Source organism: Pleurodeles waltl, chromosome 12, assembly GCF_031143425.1.
Source record: "Pleurodeles waltl isolate 20211129_DDA chromosome 12, aPleWal1.hap1.20221129, whole genome shotgun sequence".
Classification (NCBI taxonomy): domain Eukaryota; kingdom Metazoa; phylum Chordata; class Amphibia; order Caudata; family Salamandridae; genus Pleurodeles; species Pleurodeles waltl.
This window is the reverse complement of record NC_090451.1, coordinates 713,488,990-713,516,893: the sequence shown is the minus strand read 5'-3', so window position 1 is coordinate 713,516,893 and position 27,904 is coordinate 713,488,990. Positions and strand designations below refer to the sequence as shown.

At 47.5% G+C, this 27,904-nt stretch overlaps 1 protein-coding gene across 1 annotated transcript; it reads right to left on the bottom strand.

Annotated features, from left to right (window-relative positions):
* Nucleotides 1–117: 117 nt before the first annotated feature.
* LOC138267298 (olfactory receptor 2D2-like) lies at nucleotides 118–27,904 on the bottom strand. Its single transcript, XM_069216154.1, has 3 exons — nucleotides 27,690–27,904; nucleotides 27,033–27,204; nucleotides 118–1,083 (listed from the first exon to the last, which is right to left on the bottom strand). Exons 1-3 carry the CDS (start codon nucleotides 27,902–27,904, stop codon nucleotides 118–120), a joined length of 1,353 nt encoding a protein of 450 aa, XP_069072255.1.

Genomic DNA, 27,904 nt, shown 5'->3' with positions numbered 1-27,904 from the left:
ATTATTACTTTCTCATGCCTTGTCTGGTCTTAGACAAAGTCTGCATCTCTACAGATACAAGCATGGTGACTGTTTCAAGTGAATGAAGGTGTATAATACATCAGCATGCTTAAAGGATCAGTTCCTGGCATTACCATAAAATATGTTTAGGACTTTTTGCTTTTTAAAAGCTCCCTTCACATCCTTATTTCGTAAACTATAGATTAGGGGGTTCAACATGGGGGTGAAAAAAGCATAACACACAGAAAATACCCTATCCGTAGCATAACTTGACTTTGGTTGCACATATGTAAGTATTGTTGTACCATACAATAATAACACAGAAGCAAAGTGTGAAGCACACGTGGAGGCAGCTGTCTGTCTGCCCTTGGTGGAGCGAATCTTCATGATCTTCGAGATGATGAATGTGTAAGTAATTAGAATTAGGATAAATGGCATAATTAAGACAAGGACACTTGAGGCTGTAGTAACTACTTCTGTCATAATCGTGTCTGCACAAGCCAGCTTCATGAGTGATGGGACATCACAAAAGAAGTGATGTATCTCATGAGACCTGCAGAAGGGCAAGCTGAAGGTCAAGGATGTCATGCCAAGAGAGCACAGCACCCCTATGACCCACGATGCTGAGGCCAGTTGAACACACATTGGTCTGTTCATGATGGTTGTGTAGCGGAGAGGGATGCAGATAGCCACATATCGGTCAAGAGACATAACGGCCAGTAAAACACAGTCTGTGATGCCAAACACAAAGAACAAAAACATTTGTACTGCGCAACCACTGGAGGAGATGTGTCGGTCATTGGATAGGGATCCGCTCACAGTTTTTGGGATGGTGACATTGGCAAGGCAGATGTCCACTATGGACAGGTTTCGAAGGAAAAAGTACATGGGTGTGTGAAGGACTGGGTCCACCGTGAGGATGACAAATATCATCAGGTTTCCAATCATGGAGATCAAGTATATAAAGATGAACATGAGAGAGAGAACCATCTGCAGCAAGGGTGACACATCCGAGAAGCCGAGGAGAAGGAACCCACTCTTAAGAGTCAAGTTGAATTCCTGCATTGGTTCAGAGCGATCAATCTACAGACAAATCAAAGAAAATAAACATGAAAATCAGAAAGTTAGCATTTTCCTACCCCAGTCATTTTTGTGCCTTTGCTAGTGCCCTGAGTCACATGACTGAATGGCTCTGCTGTTAGGGTTTGTGTATTTCTGCCAGACAGTGATACGAAGGGGTGTGGGTGTGGGCAGGATCGGCCATCCTACCTGGAATGTTGATGTCAGAGCTGTTCCATGCTCCAATTACATTTCAAAGGCGCTTGCCTCCAGCACACACAACACATCCTAACAATAGTCTTTTGTCACCCCAGGCTTTTGAAGCTCTGATAGGAAGGAAAAAACTTTCTATAACCAGATGTGGTAGCCTGGAGGATTTGCACACTTCAATGGCTGGACCTAGATATTATTATTGGACTCTCTCAGAGCTCCTCTTCAGTAAACTCCTGGACCTGTAGAGGACTTCAGAAGGACTGTGTGTGACCTCCAGAGAAATGCCCTGCTGCCACCAGAGGCCTCTGCTGCTAAATGGCCTGCATTGTTGCTTAGAGGGGAAGTTAATCATAACCTTGAATCCAGCACCACCAGAAGTGACTTCAAGGGCTAGTTGCCTGGCCTTCTATGTGAGCTACATGGTCTGGACAAGCTCCTGGGGCCTTAAAACCTGCACCTGATTCCTGCTAGAGTCAGTCGTAACCCCCTATGTACTGGCCCCCAGGACCTGGACTCTTGGTTGTGGCGTGGGTGGTTCTTCTCCAAAAAAATGGGACTTTCACCATTTTCACCAAAAAGTGTCCTGAGAACTGACAGAAAAGCAGGACCTACCTGCCAGCTGATTCACCCCTAGGTTTCTTGCAGTCGCCTGACCTCATGGCAGCTCCTGCTATGTTCTTCTCAGCAGCAGCAAATCCTGTTCAACTGGACCAGCTCAGGTATCTGACCTCATGGAGCCTTCTTTGCAGGTTGCAGCTTGCTCCGTGGGTGGTTTTTGACTTCCACAAAAGTGGAATGAATGTAGAAATGTTCACTGCAACTCTGTCCAGAAGCTCCCCAACAACGCCTCCTCCTTAAGACAATACTGGCTGCCTTGCCCTGCTGAAATTTACCTTCTCAGCAACTTCTCTTGAAAGATTCTTCTAAGTCTGAAGGAAAGCCGAGACTGGGTCCAAGCTACCTCTTGAAAGTGACCCGCTCCATAACATTCGGCCTTAGCTTTTGACTTGCGTGCCCGGGTCTCATTTGACCTGATACCGGCTGTTAGTGATCTTTTCAGCAATATTTTGCACTCAAAACTCGAATACCTCATACCTCTGGTTCTACAGATTAGATATAATTTGTTTCGGCATCATTTAATTCATTAAAATGTACTCTAGCTTTCTAAATTATTTTGGGACTTTTTTGTGCTGTGTTTTCACTTTATTACTGTTTGTGTGCTGCATCAATACTTTACACATTGCCTCTAAGTTAAGCCTGACTGGTTTTGGTACGAGTTACCTGAGGGTAAGATATCCGTTAAGCATTGTGTATATACATAGGGATTAATGAACCCGGCCAGGATTTACAAAGGGGCAGTGAGTTTGCATTATATTTATCCCACCCTAAAAAACACAAAAGAGTATGTATTCAGATGGCATTACAGTGTGAAATGACCACTCAGTGCCTCATTACGTCACCCGGCATTTGTTTCAAACTACTTTCACAATATGTTATCTCAGTGAATTGTCAGAATATGCTGCTCCTTTCACTAATGTAGTTACTTTGGCTATTAGGTGCCAGAACCCTAAATAAAACATTTTGTAAATAACAGATAATATGCTCCAGACAAAGAAGCCTTTTGTCTAAATATTAGCATGTAAAATGACCCAAGACAAGGAGAAAAAGTCAAACACAATTAATGTTCCTTTAACAAAAATGCACTTAAAAATTAAACAATGACCATTGCTTGGAAGAATGTAGATAGAGCTACATAAATAAACAAATACCACTGCCAGAGACCAACACATCTACAGCCAGACAGATCCCACCGCCACAGACCAACACACCTACAGCCACCCACAGACCATCACACCTACAGCCACACACATCCCACCAAAACAGATCAACACACCTACAGCCACACACATTCCACTGCCCACAGACCAACACACCTACAGCCACACACATCCCAACACAGATCAACATGCCTACAGCCACACCCATTCCACATTCCACTGCCCACAGACCAACACACCTACATCCACACACAAATCCTGCTATCCACAGACCAACACACCTACAGCCACACACATTCCACTGCCCACAGACCAACACACCTACAGCCACACACATCCCACCACCACAGACCAACACACCTGCAGCCTCCCACACATCCTGCAATCTACAGGCCAACAGATCGTCAGCCACCCACACCATCAATGATCAAACAGTCACTCATGGGCACAGGCTTCGAGGCGCCCAGGAACGCACAGGCCACCTGGCATCCAAGCACCCATATGTTGGTTGTATGTAAAGTGTTTCATGTTTCTCTACAGCTCTGCCAAAGTGTTAGAGGAGTCTGGCGCGGTAAAGGAAGGAACAAAAGAGAGGGAGTGAGGAATGAGCCTTGTGGAAGGAATGATCTAAGGAATGGTGGTCAGTGGTTGGCAAATAGGAGGTAGGAGCGAAGAACAGCTTCCGGGAGAGGAAAGGGCACAGCTGGTGAAGGAGGATGGATAGACCAATGGGGGGAGGAAACAGTGTGAGTAATCATGTGTAAACAGAGAGTTAGGAATGGAAGAATGCTAGAGAGACGTCACTCAAAGTCAGATAGCCATGTCTACAAACCAACCCACAGAGGCTGACAAACACCGACGAACATACCGGCACTCTACCGTCACACTACCGTCACACATCACACAACTACTGCCACACAGCAGACAAGCAGGCGCGCGCAGAAGAACAGGGGGTGAACGGGCAGACAGGCGGGCAATTTACGACTACGTAAGAATTAGTCTTTATTGACAAAATCTAGTTCAGGTGATGAAAATATTGGTGTCAATGCTCGCTCACTCCGTGGCCACTTCTAGCTGGCAGTGGAAAACGCCGGGTTGAGTCTGCACCCATTCAATCCCTGGCCTCTTTGGAGGGATCTCCTGCTGGCAGCGAGGCGGTGCTCTCTGTGAGCCTCGCCAGCTCTGGATCTCAGCTACAACCAGAGATGAAACGCTGCACTTAATACCTACATTTCTGTAGGAGTTACATATGCCAGGTGCAGATCTGCTCATCTACCCAAACACTGTGTATCAGTCGTGTCATTTTCCTTTATAAACCACACTTAATACCTGCATTGATTGAATCACAAGACTACAGCTCCCAGAATGCACCAACTGTTAAGCCTTCGAACAAGATCACGGTGCTGAGAAACATGAAGCGATCTAGACAAGTTATTTTAATTCTCTCCATTTTAAAACCAGTACATCTTGGCATCTCACGTGGTGAAATTATGCAGGAAATGTTACTCATTCGTCTCTGGTCCTTTAGCACGCTAAACACACTATGGTCCTACCCATGTGACCTGGGCCGTGGTACACACACGATCACACGTGGCATCACGTCTTGATGGACCTGCCCAGGTGGTCTTGTACCCAGTGATAAGTTTGTGAAGTTAGCTCCACAGGCTGCTTCAGCACAAACATACAAGTGCAGATGCTGGGCTCCTTCCGGTAAGGGATCTATTAATCCGGCAGATAGTTACATACGGTACATGTACGGTGCAGACACACATGCATGTGGAGCTTGTCACGTATGACCATGAATGCTAAATAAAACTACAATTAAAGATTAAAGACACATGACATCAAAGAAGCAGAATGCAGGAGACGAGGAAACGAGCTCGTGCAGCCACGACAGGCTCTGAGCCTCCCACTTACGTCTGCTCTGCTGCAGCGCACAGATTGTGAGTAAAGGGAGGAGGCGCTATAAAGCGTCTTCATTCCCCTCGAGACCACAGGCTCCTGCATCTCTCACCTGGTGGTGACAGGTGGAACAGGTGTAATGTCCCCGGTGTCCTCAGGAGGCCTCCGGCTGCTCTCTGAGGCACAATCCTCTCCAGGGCCTGGATCTGAGGTGCAGCTGCCCACGCAGGACAGGTGCTAGTGACCCCACCACCCGTCTGCAGGAAGAGACCACACCACCTGCCCATAGGTAGTGACCTCACCACGTGCCAGTAGGTTGTGACCCTACCACCTGCCTGTAGGTAGTGACCCCACCTGTCTGTAGGTAGTGACCCCGCCACCCGTCAGCTCAAGGAGACCCCGCCACATGTCTCCAGGAAGTGGCCTCACCACCTGTCTGCAGGAAGAGACCACATCACCTGCCTGTAGGTAGTGACCTCACCACGTGCCCGTAGATTTTGATCCTACTACCTACCTGAAGGTAGTGACCCCACCTGTCTGTAGGTAGTGACCTCACCACATGCCTGTAGGTTGTAACCCCACCACCTGTCTGTAGGTAATGACCCCACCACTAGTCTGCAGGAAGTGACCTCGCCATCTTTCTGTAGGTAGTGACCCCACCACCTGTCTGCAGAAAGAGACCCCACCATCTGTCTGCAGGAAGTGACCTCACCACCAGTCTGCAGGAAGTGACCTCACCATCTGTCTGTCGGTAGTGACCCCACCACCTGTCTGCAGAAAGAGACTCCCCCATTTGTCTGCAGGAAGTGACCTCACCACCAGTCTGCAGGAAGTGACCTCACCATCTTTCTGTAGGTAGTGACCCCACCACCTGTCTGCAGAAAGAGACCCCACCATCTGTCTGCAGGAAGTGACCTCACCACCAGTCTGCAGGAAGTGACCTCACCATCTGTCTGTCGGTAGTGATCCCACCACCTGTCTGCAGGAAGTGGCCTCACCACCAGTCTGTAGGTAGTGACCCTGCCACCCATCTGCAGGAAGTGACTTCACCACCTGTTTATATGTAGTGACATCACCACCTGCTTGTAGGTAGTGGCCACACCACCTGTCTATAGGTAGTGACCCCACCACCTGTCTATAGGTCGTGACCACACCACCTGTCTGTAGGTAGTGACACCACATCCTGTCTGTAGGTAGTGAGACCACCACCTGTCTATAGGTAGTGACCTTACCACCAGTTGGTAGGTAAGGACCCTACCCGTTTGCAGGAAGTGGCCAAACCACCTGTCTGTAGGCAGTGACCCCATTACATGCCTGTAGCTAATGACCTTAACACATGTCTGTAGGCAGTGACCCCCCCACTTATCGGTAGGAAGTGACCCCACCACCTGCCTGTAGGTAGTGACCCCCACCACCTGTCTGTAGGTAGTGCCCTCACCACCTGTCTGTAAGTAGTGACCAGACCAGTCTGCTGGAAGTGACCCCGGCATCTGTCTGTAGGCAGTGACCAAACCACCTGTATGTAGGTAGTGACCCCGCCACCTCATTATAGGTAGTGACTCCAACACCTGCCTGTAGGCAGTGACCCCCACATATCTGTAGGTAGTGACCCTACCACCTATCTGTTTACAGTGACCCACCAATTGCCTGTAGGCAGCGACCACAATATACCTGTAGGTAGTAACCCCACCACCTGTCTGTAGGCAGAGACCCCTCCAACCGTCTGCAGGAAGTGACCTCACCAACTGCCTGTAGTTAGTGAACCCTCCACCCATCTGCAGGAAGTGACCTCACCATCTGTCTGTAGGTAGTGACCCCGCCATCTGTCTGTAGGGAGTGACCAAACCACCTGTCTGTAGGCAGTGACCCAGCCACCTCTCTGTAGGTAGTGACTCCACCACCTGCCTGTAGGCAGCGCACCCCCTCGTATCTGTAGGAAGTGACTTCACCACCTGTCATTAGGCAGAACCCCCTTCACCCATCTGCAGGAAGTGACCCCCTCAGCTGTCTGTAGGTAGTGACCCCACCACCTGCCTGTAGGCAGTGACCCCCCTCATATCTGTAAGTAGTCACTCCACCACCTGTCTGTAGGCAGAGACCCCTCCACCCATCTGCAGAAAGTGACCTCACCACCTGCCTGTAGGTAGTGAACCTACCACCTATCTGTAGGCAATGACCCCACCACATGTCTGTAGTTAGTGACCACACCACCTGCCTGTAGACAGTGACTCCCCACATATCTGTAGGTAGGGACCCCACCACCTGTCTGTAGGCAGAGACCCCTTCGCTCATCTGCAGGTAGTGACCCCACCATCTGTCTGCAGGAAGAGCCCCCGCCACCTGTCTGTAGGTATTAACTCCTCCTATCTGTAGGAAGTGACCACACCACCTGTCTGCAGGAAGTGACCTCACCACCTGTCTGCAGGAAGTGACCACGGCACCTGTCTGCAGGAAGTGACCTCAACACCGTCCTCCGTCACCCATCTGCAGGAAGTGACCACACCCTGTATGCAGGAACTGACCCCACCATCTGCCTGTAGATAGTGACCTCATCAGCTATCTGCAGGAAGTGACCCTACCACCTGGCTGTAGGTAGTGACCCCACCACCTCTCTGTAGGCAGTGACGTCTCCACCTGTCTGTAGGTAGTGACCTCACCACCTGCCTGTAGGTAGTGACCAAACCACCTTTCTGTAGGCAGTGCCACCACCACCTGCCTGTAGGTAATGACCTTAACACCTGTCTGTAGGCAGTGACCCCCCACACATTCCGTAGGTAGTGACGCCACTACTTGCCTGTAGGCAGTGACCCCACCACTCGTCTGTAGGTAGTGACCCCGCCACATGCCTGTAGGTAGTGACCCCACCACCAGTTTGTAGGTAGTGACCTCACCACCAGTTTGTAGGTAGTGACCCTACCCGTCTGCAGGGAGTGACCCCGCCATCTGTCTGTAGGTAGTGACCAAACCACCTGTCTGTAGGTAGTGACCCAGCCACCTCTCTGTAGGTAGTGACTCCACCACCTGCCTGTAGGCAGTGACCACCACATATCTGTAGGTAGTGAATCTACCACCTATCTGTAGGCAGTGACCCCAGCACATGCCTGTAGTTAGTGACCCCACCACCTGCCTGTAGGCAGTGCCCACCTCATATCTGTAGGAAATGACTCCACCACCTGTCATTAGGCAGAACCCCCTTCACCCATATGCAGGAGGTGACCTCACCACCTGCCTGTAGGTAGTGACCCCATCACCTGCCTGTAGGCAGTGACCCCACTCATATCTGTTGGTAGTGACCCCACCACCTGTCTGTAGGCAGAGACTCCTCCACCCGTCTGCAGGTAGTGACCCCACCACCTGTCTGTAGGTATTAACCCCACCATCTGCCTGTAGGTAGTGACCCCACCTGTCTGTAGGTAGTGAGCCCGCCACCCGTCTGCTCAAGGAGACCCCGCCACATGTCTCCAGGAAGTGGCCTCACCACCTGTCTGCAGGAAGAGACAATACCACCTGTCTGCAGGAAGTGACCTCACCACCTGCCTGTAGGTAGTGACCCCACCACCTGCCTGTAGGTAGTGACCACACCACCTGCCTGTAGGCAGCGACTCCCCACATATCTGTAGGTAGTGACCCTACCACCTGTCTGTAGGCTGAGACCCCTCCGCCCATGTGCAGGTAGTGACCCCACCACCTGTCTGCAGGAAGAGCCCCGGCCACCTGTCTGTAGGCAGTAACTCTTCCTATCTGTAGGAAGTGACCACTCCACCTGTCTGCAGGAAGTGACCTCACCACCTGTCTGCAGGAAGTGATTATGGCACCTGTCTGCAGGAAGTGACTTCAACACCGGTCTCCAGAAAGAGACCCCGTCACCCATCTGCAGGAAGTGACCAAACCCTGTATGCAGGAACTGACCCCACCATCTGCCTGTAGATAGTGACCTCATCAGCTCTCTGCAGGAAGTGACCCTACCACCTGCCTGTAGGTAGTGACCCCACCACCTCTCTATAGGCAGTGACGTCACCACCTGTCTGAAGGTAGTGACCAAACCACCTTTCTGTAGGCAGTGCCCCCACCACCAGCCTGTAGGTAATGACCTTAACACCTGTCTGTAGGCAGTGACCACACCACCTGCCTGTAGGTATTGACCACACCACCTGTCTATAGGCAGAGATCCTGCATCCCGTCTGCAGGTATTGACCCCACCACCTGTCTGTGTGTAGTGACCCCACAACCTGTCCGTCGGCAGAGACCCGTCTGCAGGCAGTGACTTCACCACCTGCCTGTAGGTAGTGATGAAGCAGAAATGAAGGTTTTACATTTATTAGCGCTTAAACATAGTGTTGAAATAATCATGTGTGACTTTAACCGAACTAATAAAGATTGTACGGGGACAAAATGTGCCCTTAGAGTAGTCTGCCAACATTTATAAGCGTGCTTTATATAACGTGGTGTATTAGAATTGCACTAATTCGACATAATCGTAGACGTGTGCTATGATTTGCTTGTTTGAAATGCTTTAGCTTAGCATTACTTTAGTAGAGGCTTTGGCCTAGTTGCCTGGTCTCACGGTTTAGATGCTCGTATTTTTCCAATGTGCTGTTAAACGTGTATTTTTGCTTGAAGCTGTACTTTTCCACTGAGATCGTTCACATGCTTATCTTAAAGTTTCGTGCCAGCTTTGCATTTTTCTCTTTACTCCAAGGTCGATCTGCAGGTGCGGACAATGGAGGCTCTGAAAGTGAGCTAATTGGTATAAAATGTTGCAACTTGCGTACCCATCTCCAAGGATAATGTATGCTTAAGTAAAAGCTTGAGAACTGTCGTTTTTGATTGGACAATTTGAAGCTAACCTATGAACCCTCCAATGGAAGACCCTACTGGATTTGAACTGTTGTCTATAAAACCCAGGTGCACGAGAAGAAATGAGCCTTTTACCAGCTATTGCCCGACATTGCGTCACTTCGTAGCTATTATGGCCCACTTTGCTGCGACGCCATTTTGAAAGAGACTTTGATGCTTTCTCTAATCGAGAGAAAGAGACTTTAAATGATTCTTGCCCTAGAGACTTTAACTTTGATCCCTTTTGCATGAAGTAGTAGTTTTATTTTGCCGCCGTGAGGCAATTGCCCCGTCCAACCCTGCCCCTTTGCCCCGTCCCATGCCGATCGAGAAACGGTACCCATGCTGATCGAGAAACGGTACCTGTGAGACGAAGACTTCCTTGTATGCTGATCGTAATTGGTAAATATGAAAGGAAATTGTACAATTGCATTGTGTTTCTTTTAGGTAACCAACTGCTGATTTTTGACAAGATCCCTAGTTAGGAGTTTTTCTAAATTAATGTTGCTAAATTGTTTTGCATGAAGTCCCACATGCCGATGCTAATTTGAGGTTAGATGAGGATTCCTTTGTTGCACGATGCAATTTGAGACCTTGTTATGCTGACTAAATGTATGCAATTAGCTCATTACAGATTATCGTATTAGTGATTTGCATTGCTATTATCGAATGCCTTGTTATTCAAATGCTGCATAGATTGCACTTGTTTCACCGTTATGGACAGCTATTAATGTTCATTTATGTTTATCATTTGGTGTTGAGACACATCTATATTGTGCTAGCTTTGTTAATATAGGGAAATCAATTTATTAACTTTGCAATAAACTGGTGTGGTTATTCCTGACTGAAAGGTCAGGGTTCGCCGAAATGTATTCTGGATTAATTGTTAAGTGTTATGTTGTTCAGGGTATTGCTTATGTTCGTTATTGATTATTGATTTGATGTAATTGATCGATATAAGAGTACGGAGAGTTCCACGTAGTCAAAAGATTCATCGGCCTAAAGAGCGTCCGAATACAGGTAAATTATTAGTACGGACCGCTCTATCAGTAGTGACCCCACCACCTGCTCACCATGTGTCTGCAGGAAGTGACCTCACCACCTACCTGTAGAGGGCAACTATAGGCATCTTGCTGTGGACAGGCATGGCTCGCCTTCTGGCCCCCTTTCATGTACAGCACTGTGGTTGTATAAACACATTTACACTGCTGTGCTTCTGTCCCGCAGCCATTCAACAAGGCAGACCAGGCGACACTTTCGTTAGGGTTGCAAAGTACTGCTTTCTGTGGAGTTAGTTGGTTGTTTCATAACTCTGCGAGTAATAAATAACAAAGCAAGGTACTGTCCCCAACTACCCACAGACACGGCATCAGAAACAGCCAGCTTCTGTTCAGAAATGTTTATTAGATTTTAAATAATATAATACATTAACATACAAAAAAAAAAATCAAACCAAGTAAAACTGTAGTAGTGAGCTGTCAACATCAGGACAGTGCGCGCTCTACGGGTGACGTAATACAAAAAGCCAGTCCTTATGTTATGTAATAATTCATGCATTGTGTGCTGATGCAGTATGTTAACCTTTTGCATTGCAGAGATTTATCCTGAAACGCCTTTAATACTGTTTGCAATGTATTGCTCATTTTCAAGGCTTTGCTGCAGGACTGCAGGGTGTGGTCCCTATTCTGAGCCCTTCTAGAATCCCTTCCTGCAGTCTGGCTGGGTGTGGCATGAGGGCGGGGCTTGGGTCTATTTAAAGGACCCAGCCCAGCTCTCACTATTTAGAGGTCCCGATGCAGAGCAGCAGCATTTTCCTGAGCTCCTGTGCCAAATGCCTATCTAGGCTATTCCAGGCCCTGTCCTCATTATCTAAGTGATCCTCCAGCAGGGTGGTAAGATGGACGTCGGGTTAGGCCTCTGACTCCGTTAGCAGGCATACTTGAGTTTTGGGCCTTTTGGGTTGGTTGCGTGAACGATCGTAATCTTGGCATTTAACCTTTGATGTTCAAATCAGCAGCAGTGTGCGCGATTCAGTCCTGGCATTTAACTCTTGCAGTTCAGATCGGTGGAACGAGTGATCGCAATTTTGGCATTAAAACTTTGATGTTCGAATCGGCAACAGTGTGCGCGATTCATTCCTGGCACTAAACTTTTGCAGTTCAGATCGGCGGAACGTGCGATCGTAATTTTGGCATTAAAACTTTGATGTTCGAATCGGCAACAGTGTGCGCGATTCATTCTTGGCATTTAACTCTTGCAGATCAGATCGGCGGAACGCGCGATCGGAATTTTGGCATTTTAACTTTGATGTTCGAATCGGCAACAGTGTGCACGATTCATTCCTGGCATTTAACTCTTGCAGTTCAGATCGGCGGAACGTGCGATTGTAATTTTGGCATTTAAAGTTTGATGTTCGGATCGGCAGCAGTGTGCGCAATTCATTCCTGGCATTTAACTCTTGCAGTTCAGATCGGCAGAACGTGCAATCATAATTTTGGCATTTAAACTTTGATGTTTGAATCGGCAGCAGTGTGCGTGATTCATTCCTGGCATTTAACTCTTGCAGTTCAGATCAGCAGAACGCACAATCGTAATTTTGGCATTTAACTCTTGCAGTTCAGATCGGCTGAGTGCGCGATCATTTCTAGGCACTGAAATCTTGATGCACAGTTTTGTATGAAAGTGATTAATAATTCCAAGTCAATTGGATCCTGAAATCCAAGAGAGAGTGTGACCTTGCAGAATCATTCATGAGTCTATCGTAGTTCATTTATGAAAACTAATGTGATAATTGATTCTTGTTATAATGTAGTCTCTACTCCAAGAACTAACTTGAGACAGTTTAATGTTCAAAGCATAATATGTTATTCTAAGAATGCTCCTATGAAAGTTTGCATAATCCTTCTTATTTTCCAGGTACCCAGAGCTATTAAGGTCATGTTATAGAAAAGCTCTTGATCATTCATGTTATCAGTATATAAATATTTGGAACAAAGTATATGAAAGTCAAAGTGCATACTCTTGCTATTGTGTTCTTAACTCTTCCTTCCACAGGTCTAATTCCCAGCTGTTCCCAACCTAAAACCCCATCCCCCACTATAATAGTTAGTACAGTTTGGAGCTGCCAAGAGGTCGACATATTGGGAACAGGCGCAAACCCAGAGGATCCGGTCTCCCTGACATGAGCTAAGCAACTATGCTCTAGAATGAGTAGAATAATGGTTAATAGCTGCAAGGGTAACCAATACAGATCTAAAATACAAAATAATACAGAAAAAATTGGGAATTGCCATTTCAAATAGCCATTCTTACCAATCCACAGTTAGAAAAGCTCTCATGTGAAACACGCAGCTGCTGCAATTAAATGTGCAAACACAGAACATTGAGGCAGTGTTGGACATGGCCTTTCTGCAGGGTCACCCCAACCTTTTTGGCTTCCTCCTTTTCTTTTTCTGACCTCATTTTTTCTGGCTTTACGACTCTGCATACTTTACCACCGCTAATCAGTTCTAAAGTGCATATGCTTTCACCTTAAAACATGGTGACATAGGCTCATACCCGATTTGCTTAGTTTGTGCACCGGAAATCGACGCAAAGCCTTCCCTGTGTGAAATATAACAACACATTGTCTGTGTGCGTCCAGAGAAATCGATGAACACCTCCCTGTTTTCCACGCATCTCTTCCTCTGCGGATATTTTGAACGCAAACAGGTACTCTGTGCTTGCAAGAGACACATGTTGCTTTTTAAAGACTAAAGACACTTTATATCATTTCCACAGTGTTAATTTAACATATACTTATTGAATCTTGATCGTTTTGACCTCCATTTAACCAGATAAATATTATAGTTTTTTTCTAACCACTGTGTGGTGTATTTTTGTGGTGTTATACTGTGTTATTGCATGATTTTTTGCACACATACTTTACACATTGCCTTCTAAGTTAAGCCTGACTGCTCAGTGCCAAGCTACCAGAGGGTGGGCACAAGATAATTTGGATTGTGTGTGTCTTACTCTGACTAGAGTGAGGGACCTTGCTTGGACAGGGGGTAACCTGACTGCCAACCAAAGACCCCATTGCTAGCAGGCAGCGTAATCCTGAAGCCTTCTCGGGCCCCTTTAATCCGTTTACAACCCCTCCCTGCCCCTCTAGCTCACTCTTGCTGCCTTCTGTTCTTCCTTTGTGACGCTTTTTCATTTTTCTCTTCCTCCGCCTTTCCCATGTATGTCTTTTGCTTGCAGTAAATGCTTGCGGCAGAAGAATAAGTGCTGGCCTTCAGAAATAAGTACCGGTGTCCCGTACTGGAAACCACCAGCGCACATTAAGCACTGTACTAAGGACTAAAGAGTGACTCCTAGTGGGGTCGCAAATTGATTTACGTCATGAATAGTAATGAGCTAGGTCACACTCTGTGACCCACTAGAAATCGCTGCCATCACAATGATGGTGACTTGATGGGGTCCGCCCACTATCATGTCTGTAATTGCTTTTAAATGAAGCAACATCTTTTTTTCAATGCAGCCCATTTCCAAAAAAGGAAAATGGGATGCATTTACAAAAAAGAAGATGAAACATTTAAGTTTAATTTTTTAGGAGTATTCAGTGCTCCCCCCACTTCCTGCTCTCAAAAATAGTTTTTTGTTTTTACATTCTCATAGGGGGAGGTGTCCCTGGGCGACCCCTTCCCATTTGAGAATGCGTTACCAGCTCCATTGAGGTGCTGGTAAAAAAAGTATGTTTTCAGACCAGAACTTGATTGCAAAACATTAACACATACCACTGCAATTTTGAATTAACAAGGGACAACCTAAATACCCCCCTTCCAAATAGCCACTCGCAAAGCCAAATTGTGACTCAATAACATGTTAATCATTCGCAATTTGGCTTTTGTACTTTCCAAAATGCTTTTTGTGCATTTGCAAATGACCTGATTCTGCGAATTAAGCCATTTCTGACCTCCCAAAAAGTTTTGTACATTTGGTCCATATGGTACTTATTTTTCGTGCAACATTGCACAGTGAGGTGCGGCAACTCAGAGATGAGATGAAGGCAGAGAGCAAACACAGCCATATCCACTACGGTATGGTGCTGGTTCTCTCTCCCCTCTTTCGGCTCTTACGTCACACACACACCCTTGCATCATAGTGCAGGGATCTCTGCACAAATGTAGCATAGATTTTGTATTGGAAAGGGACCCTTCCTCTTAACAATACTGTGCTCCGACATACTTTAAAACTTGAATGCGGGATGTACAGTGCAGAATTTGCAATGCTGGAAGGGTTTGGAGGAAATACAAAGTTTCCATCATTACATCTGTCTCAAGGAGGTGTACTTTTTTGTCACTTATTCTTGTCTACCTTGGGTGGTTGTGTGACAATATCCATATGCCACAAATGGTAACCACTGTGATGCAAAAACAACAAGTGATGGACGGAATGCTGAACATTGTCAAACACTCACCCCCAGTCATAGATCTGGGTTTAATCCTTCGTTCTTTTGCTCCCCATGCCCCCCCAGTTTGGACCCAGCCATATGCAAATCAGTCTTGACCCTGTTCCTCATGGGAACAGTCCAGACCGAACTGCCAAGCCAGGTCCTCACTGGACCGGAAACAAGCATCCTGGGACCGGTTTCGGGGTTTCACCCCTCATCAGCCAGGCTAGCTTGAATCCAGTGACATGGGAAGCAAGGGACCCACGTCTGGGCATACCCTTCCCACTTAGGGCGACAAAGCAAAAACAACAAGTGATGGACGGAATGCTGAACATTGTCAAACACTCACCCCCAGTCATAGATCTGGGTTTAATCCATCGTTCTTTTGCTCCCCATGCCACCCCAGTTTGGACCCAGCCATATGCAAATCAGTCTTGACCCTGTTCCTCATGGGAACAGTCCAGACCGAACTGCCAAGCCAGGTCCTCACTGGACCGGAAACAAGCATCCTGGGACCGGTTTCGGGGTTTCACCCCTCATCAGCCAGGCTAGCTTGAATCCAGTGGCATGGGAAGCAAGGGACCCACGTCTGGGCATACCCTTCCCACTTAGGGCGAAAAAGCAAAAACAACAAGTGATGGACGGAATGCTGAACATTGTCAAACACTCACCCCCAGTCATAGATCTGGGTTTAATCCATCGTTCTTTTGCTCCCCATGCCACCCCAGTTTGGACACAGCCATATGCAAATCAGTCTTGACCCTGTTCCTCATGGGAACAGTCCAGACCGAACTGCCAAGCCAGGTCCTCACTGGACCGGAAACAAGCATCCTGGGACCGGTTTCGGGGTTTCACCCCTCATCAGCCAGGCTAGCTTGAATCCAGTGGCATGGGAAGCAAGGGACCCACGTGGACGGAATGCTGAACATTGTCAAACACTCACCCCCAGTCATAGATCTGGGTTTAATCCATCGTTCTTTTGCTCCCCATGCCACCCCAGTTTGGACCCAGCCATATGCAAATCAGTCTTGACCCTGTTCCTCATGGGAACAGTCCAGACCGAACTGCCAAGCCAGGTCCTCACTGGACCGGAAACAAGCATCCTGGGACCGGTTTCGGGGTTTCACCCCTCATCAGCCAGGCTAACTTGAATCCAGTGGCATGGGAAGCAAGGGACCCACGTCTGGGCATACCCTTCCCACTTAGGGCGACAAAGCAAAAACAACAAGTGATGGACGGAATGCTGAACATTGTCAAACACTCACCCCCAGTCATAGATCTGGGTTTAATCCATCGTTCTTTTGCTCCCCTTCCACCCCAGTTTGGACCCAGCCATATGCAAATCAGTCTTGACCCTGTTCCTCATGGGAACAGTCCAGACCGAACTGCCAAGCCAGGTCCTCACTGGACCGGAAACAAGCATCCTGGGACCGGTTTCGGGGTTTCACCCCTCATCAGCCAGGCTAGCTTGAATCCAGTGGCATGGGAAGCAAGGGACCCACGTCTGGGCATACCCTTCCCACTTAGGACAACAAAGCAAAAACAACAAGTGATGGACGGAATGCTGAACATTGTCAAACACTCACCCCCAGTCATAGATCTGGGTTTAATCCATCGTTCTTTTGCTCCCCATGCCACCCCAGTTTGGACCCAACCATATGCAAATCAGTCTTGACCCTGTTCCTCATGGGAACAGTCCAGACCGAACTGCCAAGCCAGGTCCTCACTGGACCGGAAACAAGCATCCTGGGACCGGTTTCGGGGTTTCACCCCTCATCAGCCAGGCTAGCTTGAATCCAGTGGCATGGGAAGCAAGGGACCCACGTCTGGGCATACCCTTCCCACTTAGGGCGACAAAGCAAAAACAACAAGTGATGGACGGAATGCTGAACATTGTCAAACACTCACCCCCAGTCATAGATCTGGGTTTAATCCATCGTTCTTTTGCTCCCCATGCCACCCCAGTTTGGACCCAGCCATATGCAAATCAGTCTTGACCCTGTTCCCCATTCTTTTGTGTTGTTAATGTCGCCCTAAGTGGTAAGGGTATGCCCAGACGTGGGTCCCGTGCTTCCCATACCACTGGATTCAAGCTAGCCTGGCTGATGAGGGGTGAAACCCCGAAACCGGTCCCAGGATGCTTGTTTCCAGTCCAGGGAAGACCTGGCCTGGCAGTTCGGGCTGGACTGTTCCCATGGGGAACAGGGTCAAGACTGATTTGCATATGGCTGGGTCCAAACTGGAATGGCATGGGCAGCAAAAAAACGATGGATTAAACCCAGATCTGTGACTGGGGGAGAGTGTTTGCATTGTCAGCACTCCGTCCATCATTCTTTTGTGTTGTTAATGTCGCCCTAAGTGGTAAGGGTATGCCCAGACGTGGGTCCCGTGCTTCCCATGCCACTGGATTCAAGCTAGCCTGGCTGATGAGGGGTGAAACCCCGAAACCGGTCCCAGGATGCTTGTTTCCAGTCCAGGGAAGACCTGGCCTGGCAGTTCGGGCTGGACTGTTCCCATGGGGAACAGGGTCAAGACTGATTTGCATATGGCTGGGTCCAAACTGGAATGGCATGGGCAGCAAAAAAACGATGGATTAAACCCAGATCTGTGACTGGGGGAGAGTGTTTGCATTGTCAGCCCTCCGTCCATCATTCTTTTGTGTTGTTAATGTCGCCCTAAGTGGTAAGGGTATGGCCAGACGTGGGTCCCGTGCTTCCCATGCCACTGGATTCAAGCTAGCCTGGCTGATGAGGGGTGAAACCCCGAAACCGGTCCCAGGATGCTTGTTTCCAGTCCAGGGAAGACCTGGCCTGGCAGTTCGGGCTGGACTGTTCCCATGGGGAACAGGGTCAAGACTGATTTGCATATGGCTGGGTCCAAACTGGAATGGCATGGGCAGCAAAAAAACGATGGATTAAACCCAGATCTGTGACTGGGGGAGAGTGTTTGCATTGTCAGCACTCCGTCCATCATTCTTTTGTGTTGTTAATGTCGCCCTAAGTGGTAAGGGTATGCCCAGACGTGGGTCCCGTGCTTCCCATGCCACTGGATTCAAGCTAGCCTGGCTGATGAGGGGTGAAACCCCGAAACCGGTCCCAGGATGCTTGTTTTCAGTCCAGGGAAGATCTGGCCTGGCAGTTCGGGCTGGACTGTTCCCATGGGGAACAGGGTCAAGACTGATTTGCATATGGCTGTGTCCAAACTGGAATGGCATGGGCAGCAAAAAAACGATGGATTAAACCCAGATCTGTGACTGGGGGAGAGTGTTTGCATTGTCAGCACTCCGTCCATCATTCTTTTGTGTTGTTAATGTCGCCCTAAGTGGTAAGGGTATGCCCAGACGTGGGTCCCGTGCTTCCCATGCCACTGGATTCAAGCTAGCCTGGCTGATGAGGGGTGAAACCCCGAAACCGGTCCCAGGATGCTTGTTTCCAGTCCAGGGAAGACCTGGCCTGGCAGTTCGGGCTGGACTGTTCCCATGGGGAACAGGGTCAAGACTGATTTGCATATGGCTGGGTCCAAACTGGAATGGCATGGGCAGCAAAAAAACGATGGATTAAACCCAGATCTGTGACTGGGGGAGAGTGTTTGCATTGTCAGCACTCCGTCCATCATTCTTTTGTGTTGTTAATGTCGCCCTAAGTGGTAAGGGTATGCCCAGACGTGGGTCCCGTGCTTCCCATGCCACTGGATTCAAGCTAGCCTGGCTGATGAGGGGTGAAAACCCGAAACCGGTCCCAGGATGCTTGTTTCCAGTCCAGGGAAGACCTGGCCTGGCAGTTCGGGCTGGACTGTTCCCATGGGGAACAGGGTCAAGACTGATTTGCATATGGCTGGGTCCAAACTGGAATGGCATGGGCAGCAAAAAAACGATGGATTAAACCCAGATCTGTGACTGGGGGAGAGTGTTTGCATTGTCAGCACTCCGTCCATCATTCTTTTGTGTTGTTAATGTCGCCCTAAGTGGTAAGGGTATGCCCAGACGTGGGTCCCGTGCTTCCCATGCCACTGGATTCAAGCTAGCCTGGCTGATGAGGGGTGATACCCCGAAACCGGTCCCAGGATGCTTGTTTCCAGTCCAGGGAAGACCTGGCCTGGCAGTTCGGGCTGGACTGTTCCCATGGGGAACAGGGTCAAGACTGATTTGCATATGGCTGGGTCCAAACTGGAATGGCATGGGCAGCAAAAAAACGATGGATTAAACCCAGATCTGTGACTGGGGGAGAGTGTTTGCATTGTCAGCACTCCGTCCATCATTCTTTTGTGTTGTTAATGTCGCCCTAAGTGGGAAGGGTATGCCCAGACGTGGGTCCCGTGCTTCCCATGCCACTGGATTCAAGCTAGCCTGGCTGATGAGGGGTGAAACCCCGAAACCGGTCCCAGGATGCTTGTTTCCAGTCCAGGGAAGACCTGGCCTGGCAGTTCGGGCTGGACTGTTCCCATGGGGAACAGGGTCAAGACTGATTTGCATATGGCTGGGTCCAAACTGGAATGGCATGGGCAGCAAAGAAACGATGGATTAAACCCAGATCTGTGACTGGGGGAGAGTGTTTGCATTGTCAGCACTCCGTCCATCATTCTTTTGTGTTGTTAATGTCGCCCTAAGTGGTAAGGGTATGCCCAGACGTGGGTCCCGTGCTTCCCATGCCACTGGATTCAAGCTAGCCTGGCTGATGAGGGGTGAAACCCCGAAACCGGTCCCAGGATGCTTGTTTCCAGTCCAGGGAAGACCTGGCCTGGCAGTTCGGGCTGGACTGTTCCCATGGGGAACAGGGTCAAGACTGATTTGCATATGGCTGGGTCCAAACTGGAATGGCATGGGCAGCAAAAAAACGATGGATTAAACCCAGATCTGTGACTGGGGGAGAGTGTTTGCATTGTCAGCACTCCGTCCATCGTTCTTTTGTGTTGTTAATGTCGCCCTAAGTGGTAAGGGTATGCCCAGACGTGGGTCCCGTGCTTCCCATGCCACTGGATTCAAGCTAGCCTGGCTGATGAGGGGTGAAACCCCGAAACCGGTCCCAGGATGCTTGTTTCCAGTCCAGGGAAGACCTGGCCTGGCAGTTCGGGCTGGACTGTTCCCATGGGGAACAGGGTCAAGACTGATTTGCATATGGCTGGGTCCAAACTGGAATGGCATGGGCAGCAAAAAAACGATGGATTAAACCCAGATCTGTGACTGGGGGAGAGTGTTTAAATTGTCAGCACTCCGTCCATCATTCTTTTGTGTTGTTAACCACTGTGATGCAACATAAAACATAGGCCCGTATTTATACTTTTTGACGCTAAACTGCGCTAACGCAGTTTAGCGTCAAAAAATTCTGCGCCGGCTAACGACATTCTGAAGCGCCATGCGGGCGCCGTATTTATTGAATGGCGTTAGCCGGCGCAAGCAGACCGGCGCTGCCTGGTGTGCGTGGAAAAAAACCACGTACACCAGGCAGCGCCGGCGTTGGGAAAAATGGCGTTAGGGCGTCTTAAAATGGCGCAAGTCAGGTTGACGCTAAAAAATCGTCTTAACCCGATTTGCGCCATTTTAAACGACGCCCAGACGCCATTTACATGACTCCTGTCTTAGTAAAGACAGGAGTCATGCCCCCTTGCCCAATGGCCATGCCCAGGGGACTTATGTCCCCTGGGCATGGTGATTGGGCATTGTGGCATGTAGGGGGGCACAAATCAGGCCCCCCTATGGCAAAAAAAAAAAAAAAAAAAAAATGTTTTATACTTACCTGAACTTACCTGAATGGCCCTGGGGTGGGTCCCTCCATCCTTGGGTGTCCTCCTGGGGTGGGCAAGGGTGGCAGGGGGGGTCCCTGGGGGCATGGGAGGGCACCTGTGGGCTCATTTTGAGCCCACAGGCCCCTTAACGCCTACCCTGACCCAGGCGTTAAAAAGTGGCGCAAATGCGGGGTTTTTTGACCCGACCACTCCCGGGCGTGATTTTTGCCCGGGAGTATAAATACGACGCATTTGCGTCGCCGTCATTTTTTTAGACGGGAACGCCTTCCTTGCATCTCATTAACGCAAGGAAGGAGTTCACGCAAAAAAATGACGCTATTTGCCCATACTTTGGCGCTAGACGCGTCTAACGCCAAAGTATAAATATGGCGTTAGTTTTGCGCCGAATTTGCGTCGAAAAAAACGACGCACATTCGGCGCAAACGGAGTATAAATATGCCCCATAGTGTTGCTTTGCTTGTGTGCACGCCTACTTTCAAGTGCAAAATAAGTGTGAGCATGAAACACATGTCCTGATTCATACATACACATTTTTTTTAAGTTAACTCTTTTTTGGTGTGCACAAAACGTCCATTTAATAGTAACGTTATGACTACAGAGACCTTGCAGCCGGGGCACAGAACTCCGCACACAAAAAGGTAGGCGGTCACATCTTTTATGTGCGTAGTTCACCTTCCTGACTGAAGAGTCTCCACAGTCGTAAAGTTTATTAAATGGCAGTTTTATGAATACCAAAAAGGAGTTATCTTACACAACCATGTAAGTTTACCTTTGTGAATCAGACCCACAGTTCCAATCTAACATTTTGCGCTGGCCTGCAATACGTTTGTGGGGGCAACCCGGTGCAAAGTGTTAGTGAATCTGGGCGTAGTAGCTTAGAAGAGCAAGTAAAGTTGGTTAATAAGAGGAAGAGCATACCTGACTCAGCTATGCAAATCCACATCAGGAGGGATCAGCACAGAGATAAAAGCATGGTGAAAGGAACAAAGAGGAAAGCCTAGAAAGGACTGTTCAGTAAATTTTGTGTTGATAAAAACATACCGTGCATCACATCAGTATCAGTGTTTGAAGCAGGAACTCAGATGATGGTGAGGAGAGGGCTCCACTGTTAGTAGAGAGAGGCCATAGTCTTGTAGTGAACTGAAACTGGGGTAACACAAAGCCCATACAATTGGACCTGCAAGGTTAACTTGGTTCCTGTTTGGAAAACGTGGCTCACACCAGGTACATTGACTCAAGACATTAAAAACTTACAGGTCTGCACCAAGTCAGATAAAATGATAAATGTTTTATTAATAAGTCCAATTTCATAATACTTAAACTAGATAAAATGATGTCAAAGACCTATGATAAATTAAAATCTAATGCATATTAAATAGTCCACCCTATGTAGCGTTTGAATTCAGTAGGAACTTCTATTTAAATTCTGGTCAGTGCCCTGAACATCTAGAATATGCTCTGGACAGAGGAAGTCCTATGGCTTGAAGACATGAAGCTTCTCTTGAGGGTATATGAAACAATTTCAGAATGGTAATGGCGGGGATGGTTCCGGGTGCACACAGTTTTATGTTATACGGTTCCTGGCAATGCTGCGAAGAGTCTCTGGCCATGTACAGATACCTCTTCTGACTTTTGGATAATGCTGGCTCGACAGGTGGGAATCTGCTCATTGAGGGGCTGAAATGCAGAGATGTTTGGTCACTTAGTAATTCAAAACAAGAAAAATGTGCAGAAATGTAAAGTGCATAAAATGCTTTTTTCAAGACAAGCTCTACTGGACTCCTGCCCCTCTAGGCCTCTCGCGGTCTGCCTAGCTGTTTGTGGGCACAGGCTCATCAGATCCCTCTGCACTCTAGAAAGAAGCTCCTCCAACAGGCAGGGCAAATGTCCCCTAGGATCAAGGAAACTGGTGCCCAAGGTCCTGTTGAGGAGTACTGGAGGCAGAAATTCAAGACAGACATGAGACAACTCTCTTCACTACTTAGGCACTGAGACAGAGATGTAGGTGCCTTTTTGGAAAGTGTAAGGTTAATATTTGTTAACAAGTCTTTTCAGACCAGAAACTAGCACACTGGAAATGTATTTTTCCAGTACCCTTAGATCACACATAAAGAAGGTGCAAGAGACATTTTTTGAAAATAAAAAAGATAAAACTCGCCTTTCACCATGCAATCCAAGTTTTTCTTTTTTACTGTCCCTTACCACCAAGGTTTGCCTGGCAGTGATGGACAGTAAAAAATGGCTATATGTCTGCCCATCCTAATTGGGCAGATAGACATATAACTTATTCTCTGGCAGCTTTAACACTCTTGGGACGTCGGGGAAGTTTGGCTTCGGCCATGACAGAATAGTCACATCTGTAACCAAACCTATTTTCTTCCTGGATAAAAATCGGGTGGGCATACCACTGTGTTGGTGGGAAGGGAGCTCCATTGCAACAGAGTTCTCTCTAGGCCAACAATTAAAGCCACCCCCGGGATCTTAACGGAAAGAATGAGGTTCATGGAAGCTAATTTTCAAAAAGAAGAGGGCTGCTCTTTACGTAATAACTGACACCTAACTGGGCTACCTGAAGGGCTTGAGGGCAACAACACTATTCTTTGCATGGAATGATTGAAAATTGATATAGGACCCAACCTTTGTCTCCTTTGTTTATGGTGGAATGCACTTACAGAGTACCTGTGATATGATATCGCCAAGGTCGCCTTCAAGACCAATAGTGGCTCGGATCCTAAATTACCCTGACAGAGATACTATCCTGGTGATGATTTTCCCTGATTGTACAACTGCTGTAAAACATCAATGTACATCATTCATGCAAGTAAATAAAAAACTACGGTCTCTCAGCCTGAAATATGCACTAGTATACCTGATAAAAATGTCAAGTGGTTGCTAACAACCATACATAACTTTACTGAAAGAGAAAAGGCATGGCGCTGGGCCAAGACCTATGGCTCACCGGAGAATGCCATGTCTCTGGTATGGGCAACTGGTTCACCAAAGTCTCAATGCAATCAACCAAAGAGAAGTGGTACCCAAACTCGCCAGATGAGTTGCAAGGACCCGTTCTCCTCTCATATGCAAATCAAGCAACAAAATGCAGTACTCACTCTGGCAGCCCTAAGTGAACAGACCTGAACTCTATCACTATTATCATCTGAATTTGCTACCTAGGGAGATGACCGTCTCTCAGAAGAAAAGAACTTGAGCTCAATACCACTAGTTATGCCACACACAAATATATTTTTTGGGGAAAAAAAATAAAATAATATATATATATAGAATGTGTGAATTGTTAATGTCCACCTGGGCTGGTTCGTATGATATTATATGTTAACCCTCTCTACTAATGCTTAATGTTGACGCACACATATTGAAGGTAACATCCGTAATAGAAAGCTGCAATAGATAGCGGCCATGCTTGGCCCTTCTCTATTGCTAGATTGGGAGGTATCCCACTATATGTACACATTAGTGGACTCGAAACCGGTGATTTCCCTTGCCCACTCCTCATCGTGCAAAGGTGTATATTCTCCCATTGAAACATCTCATTTCCTCTACCTCGTTCAGCATGATAAATATACTCATCAAGCATGCGGACAGAAACCGTAATAAATTACTTCTGGACATTGCTTCTCTGGAGGAGGAGATGAAGAACCTCAACCTCACAGAAGCAACTGACAAGAACTATGCTATTATGAGAGATATACTTCATGGGTATCAGCTGTATGTAAAGGACAAAAAAATGAGAAAGCTTATCAGGGACGCGAATGACTACAGCAATGGGAGAATATACACCTTTGCACGCAGATTCGATCAGGTAAATAGAGACACAAATAACAAGCCCACTAAGAATGCCACTCCGGCTGGGTCAATTTCTGACAGCCTATCTGACATCTCCAATCTCTCTAGTGATGGTATGGATACACCCTTGGAAAGGTCCTCTGGTAACACAGCCCTTACAAATGCCCCTCACCAATCAAATTCTTTTTTAGAGAAACTAGGCCGGTACAGGAAGGGAATACGCCAGAATTTCAACAGATCAGGTCCAAACATAAACCCACCCGCAGGGGGGGGAGGAAACACAACAACAAACACAAGGGAGGGCGTGACAACCCGTTCCACCTCGAGAACTCAGAAGTCTTGATCAGTACACTGTATCAGGACTCACTCACCGCAACAGATGACTCTGTGCAGGTCATCAACCTATCCAGCTCTTGTTTGTCTACTCATGAAATAAATGTCTTAAAAAAAGGTTTGGGCTTCTGTCCTACTTCCACACCTAACTACACCAACATACACATAGACCTTTTTAAATTTGTACGTAATCTTAAACTCAAGAAGTTTTTTCATAACAGAACACATATCACTAGGGATTCCCACAGTCCAATCCCGGCTTGTAACAGATCCATTAAGGATCTGCAGGACATCCAGAGAGTCCTTTCACTTGACAACCACTCCTCGTCTCCCTTATGTCTGGACGAACTACTAGTCCAGCTTGACATACCATCCAACCTAGATCTGGACAGTGAGCTCAAACCTAAATCTACTTTTGTCCCAACATTACCTCCTGACAACTACAATGACGTCTTCTACAAAGCGGTCAGTACTGAACTTTTCCACCTCGAGGATACATTTGGGACACATACGCACAGACACAACAACAATCTCAATCAGAAAGAATTTCTGGCCTTGCAGGGACTCTCTAAACGTACAGACCTAGTAATTAAAGAAGCTGACAAAGGGGGTAACATTGTTGTCATGAACAGATCTGACTACCTCTTGGAAATCAACAGGCAACTGGATGACACACAGGCTTACACTGCAATTCAGTCCAACCCTCTCCCTGGCATCACCACCCTAATTGAAAACAAATTGACTCAATTGAAAAGTCTGTGTCTTTTGTCTGATCTTGAATACAGGTATTTACATGTTGTAGCACCCGAGCACCTTGTATTTACATCTTACCCAAGGTACACAAAACAGGCAGCTTTCCACCAGGTAGGCCAATCATTTCAGGCATTGGCTCTCCAACAGAACACATCTCTGAATACATCGATTCTTTTCTTCAGCATATGGTTCGGAACCTTCCCTCTTACTTTCAGAACACCAGGGGTTTATTGTGTCAGCTTGAAGATATTGAATGGACGGATGACTGTATGTTTGTCAACCTTGATGTTAGCTCTCTTTACACCTCGATCCCTCTCGAAATGGGTCTGGAGATGCTCTCAATGACTCTCAGTTCTCGAGATGCCACCCTCTATGAGCACACGCGCATGCTTCTCGATCTCACGCGCCTGGTACTCGAAAATAATGTGTTCATACATAATGGAAACTGGTATTGGCATTGCCAGGGGGTGGCGATGGGCGCGAAATTCTCTCCATCGTATGCTAATCTTTACATGGGCCAATTTGAAAAGATACACTTATGGTCCAATTGCCCGACACACATCACCCAACATATTCTTTACTGGGGGAGGTACATTGATGATATTCTAGCGATCTGGACAGGTAACATTTCCGATCTTGACACACTCATACATCACCTGAACACAAACGATTTCAACCTAACTTTCACACACAAGGTGGATTGTGCCAAATCGAGTTCTTAGACCTTCTTCTGTACATTACTGACAATAGGATCACCTCTAGACTGTACAGAAAACCAACAGCCTGTAATTCTATTCTGCATGCACAGAGCGCTCATCCCCTGACACAAATCAGAGCCATTCCCTACGGGGAAATGGTTAGGGTTCGACGTAACTGCACCGATTCTGACGTCTTCAAACACAAACTCAATAATCTGACACACCGCTTCCGCTCACGTGGTCACACCGAGAAACTTATATCGGCGGCTAGCAAACGCATATCCTCTAAAGATCAACACTCTCTTCTCATTAGGGGCCCTAAAAAACCTTCTAACGCATCCAGGAAATGACCCGTCTCCTTCATTACTCAATACAGTCCTGCCAGTAAAACTGTACTTCGTATTCTCAAAAGACACTGGCATTTGCTATTGTTGGACTTGTGGAAAAGTAAAATATCGCACCCTCATGCAATCACTGTACCTTGACATCTGGGCATCCATTTTGAGAGTAAGCATCCATTTTGAGAATGTCTTGACAAACCTTATTGTTGACACTCTGGAGAGTGCAGCTGGAGACAAACTGCCTTGCATGATACGCTTTGGGCAGGATGTGAGCCGCCCACGTAGCTGTGGTTAAGCCGATTCTGCCGTTGCTGAGAGAAAAAGGTCACACCTGATAGCCGCCCACATAACTGTGGTTAAGCCGATTCTGCCGTTGCTGAGAGAAAAAGGTCGCTTCGACGGAACAACCTGTGGTTGGAACACAGTCACACCTGTTATTTTTTTTTCTTTTTCCCCTCGCACTCTATTCTACACCCCAGCTTTGACATTTCTCTGTCTGCATGCTATTTTTACGTATTTCCACTAACGCACATAGAAGTGTTTTTCTAAAGTTTGCTTGATGGAAAATTACAGAATTATTGCCATTCGCTTGTGTTGTGCAAGAAATGTATAAAAGCTGCAAGCTGCGCAATGTTGAGCAGACCACTCCCTAACCCGCTTGGTGAGGGAGCTCTCCCTTAACTCGAGTTATTGAAATAAACCTTGATTATACTCCACGTCCCGGACTCTGTCTCCTTCCTCATTTACCTATTACTAGAAAATGATGAAATAAGATAAGGTAAAATAAATTATTTACCACATTTCTGGCGCCCGAACAGGGACCTTCCCTTCTCTACACGCGCCGGTTTTTGCCGGCCGCGGTGTTTTCCCCTGTTTCCTCTCTTGATGGACTTCAGGTGCACCCGGTGGGGATTTCCCACCGAATTCCTTCGGAGATGCGGGGGATTGACTGAGACCGGCATACATATGAGGCGGTGAGAGACGCGGGAGGTCCATACCCGAGCCCGACAT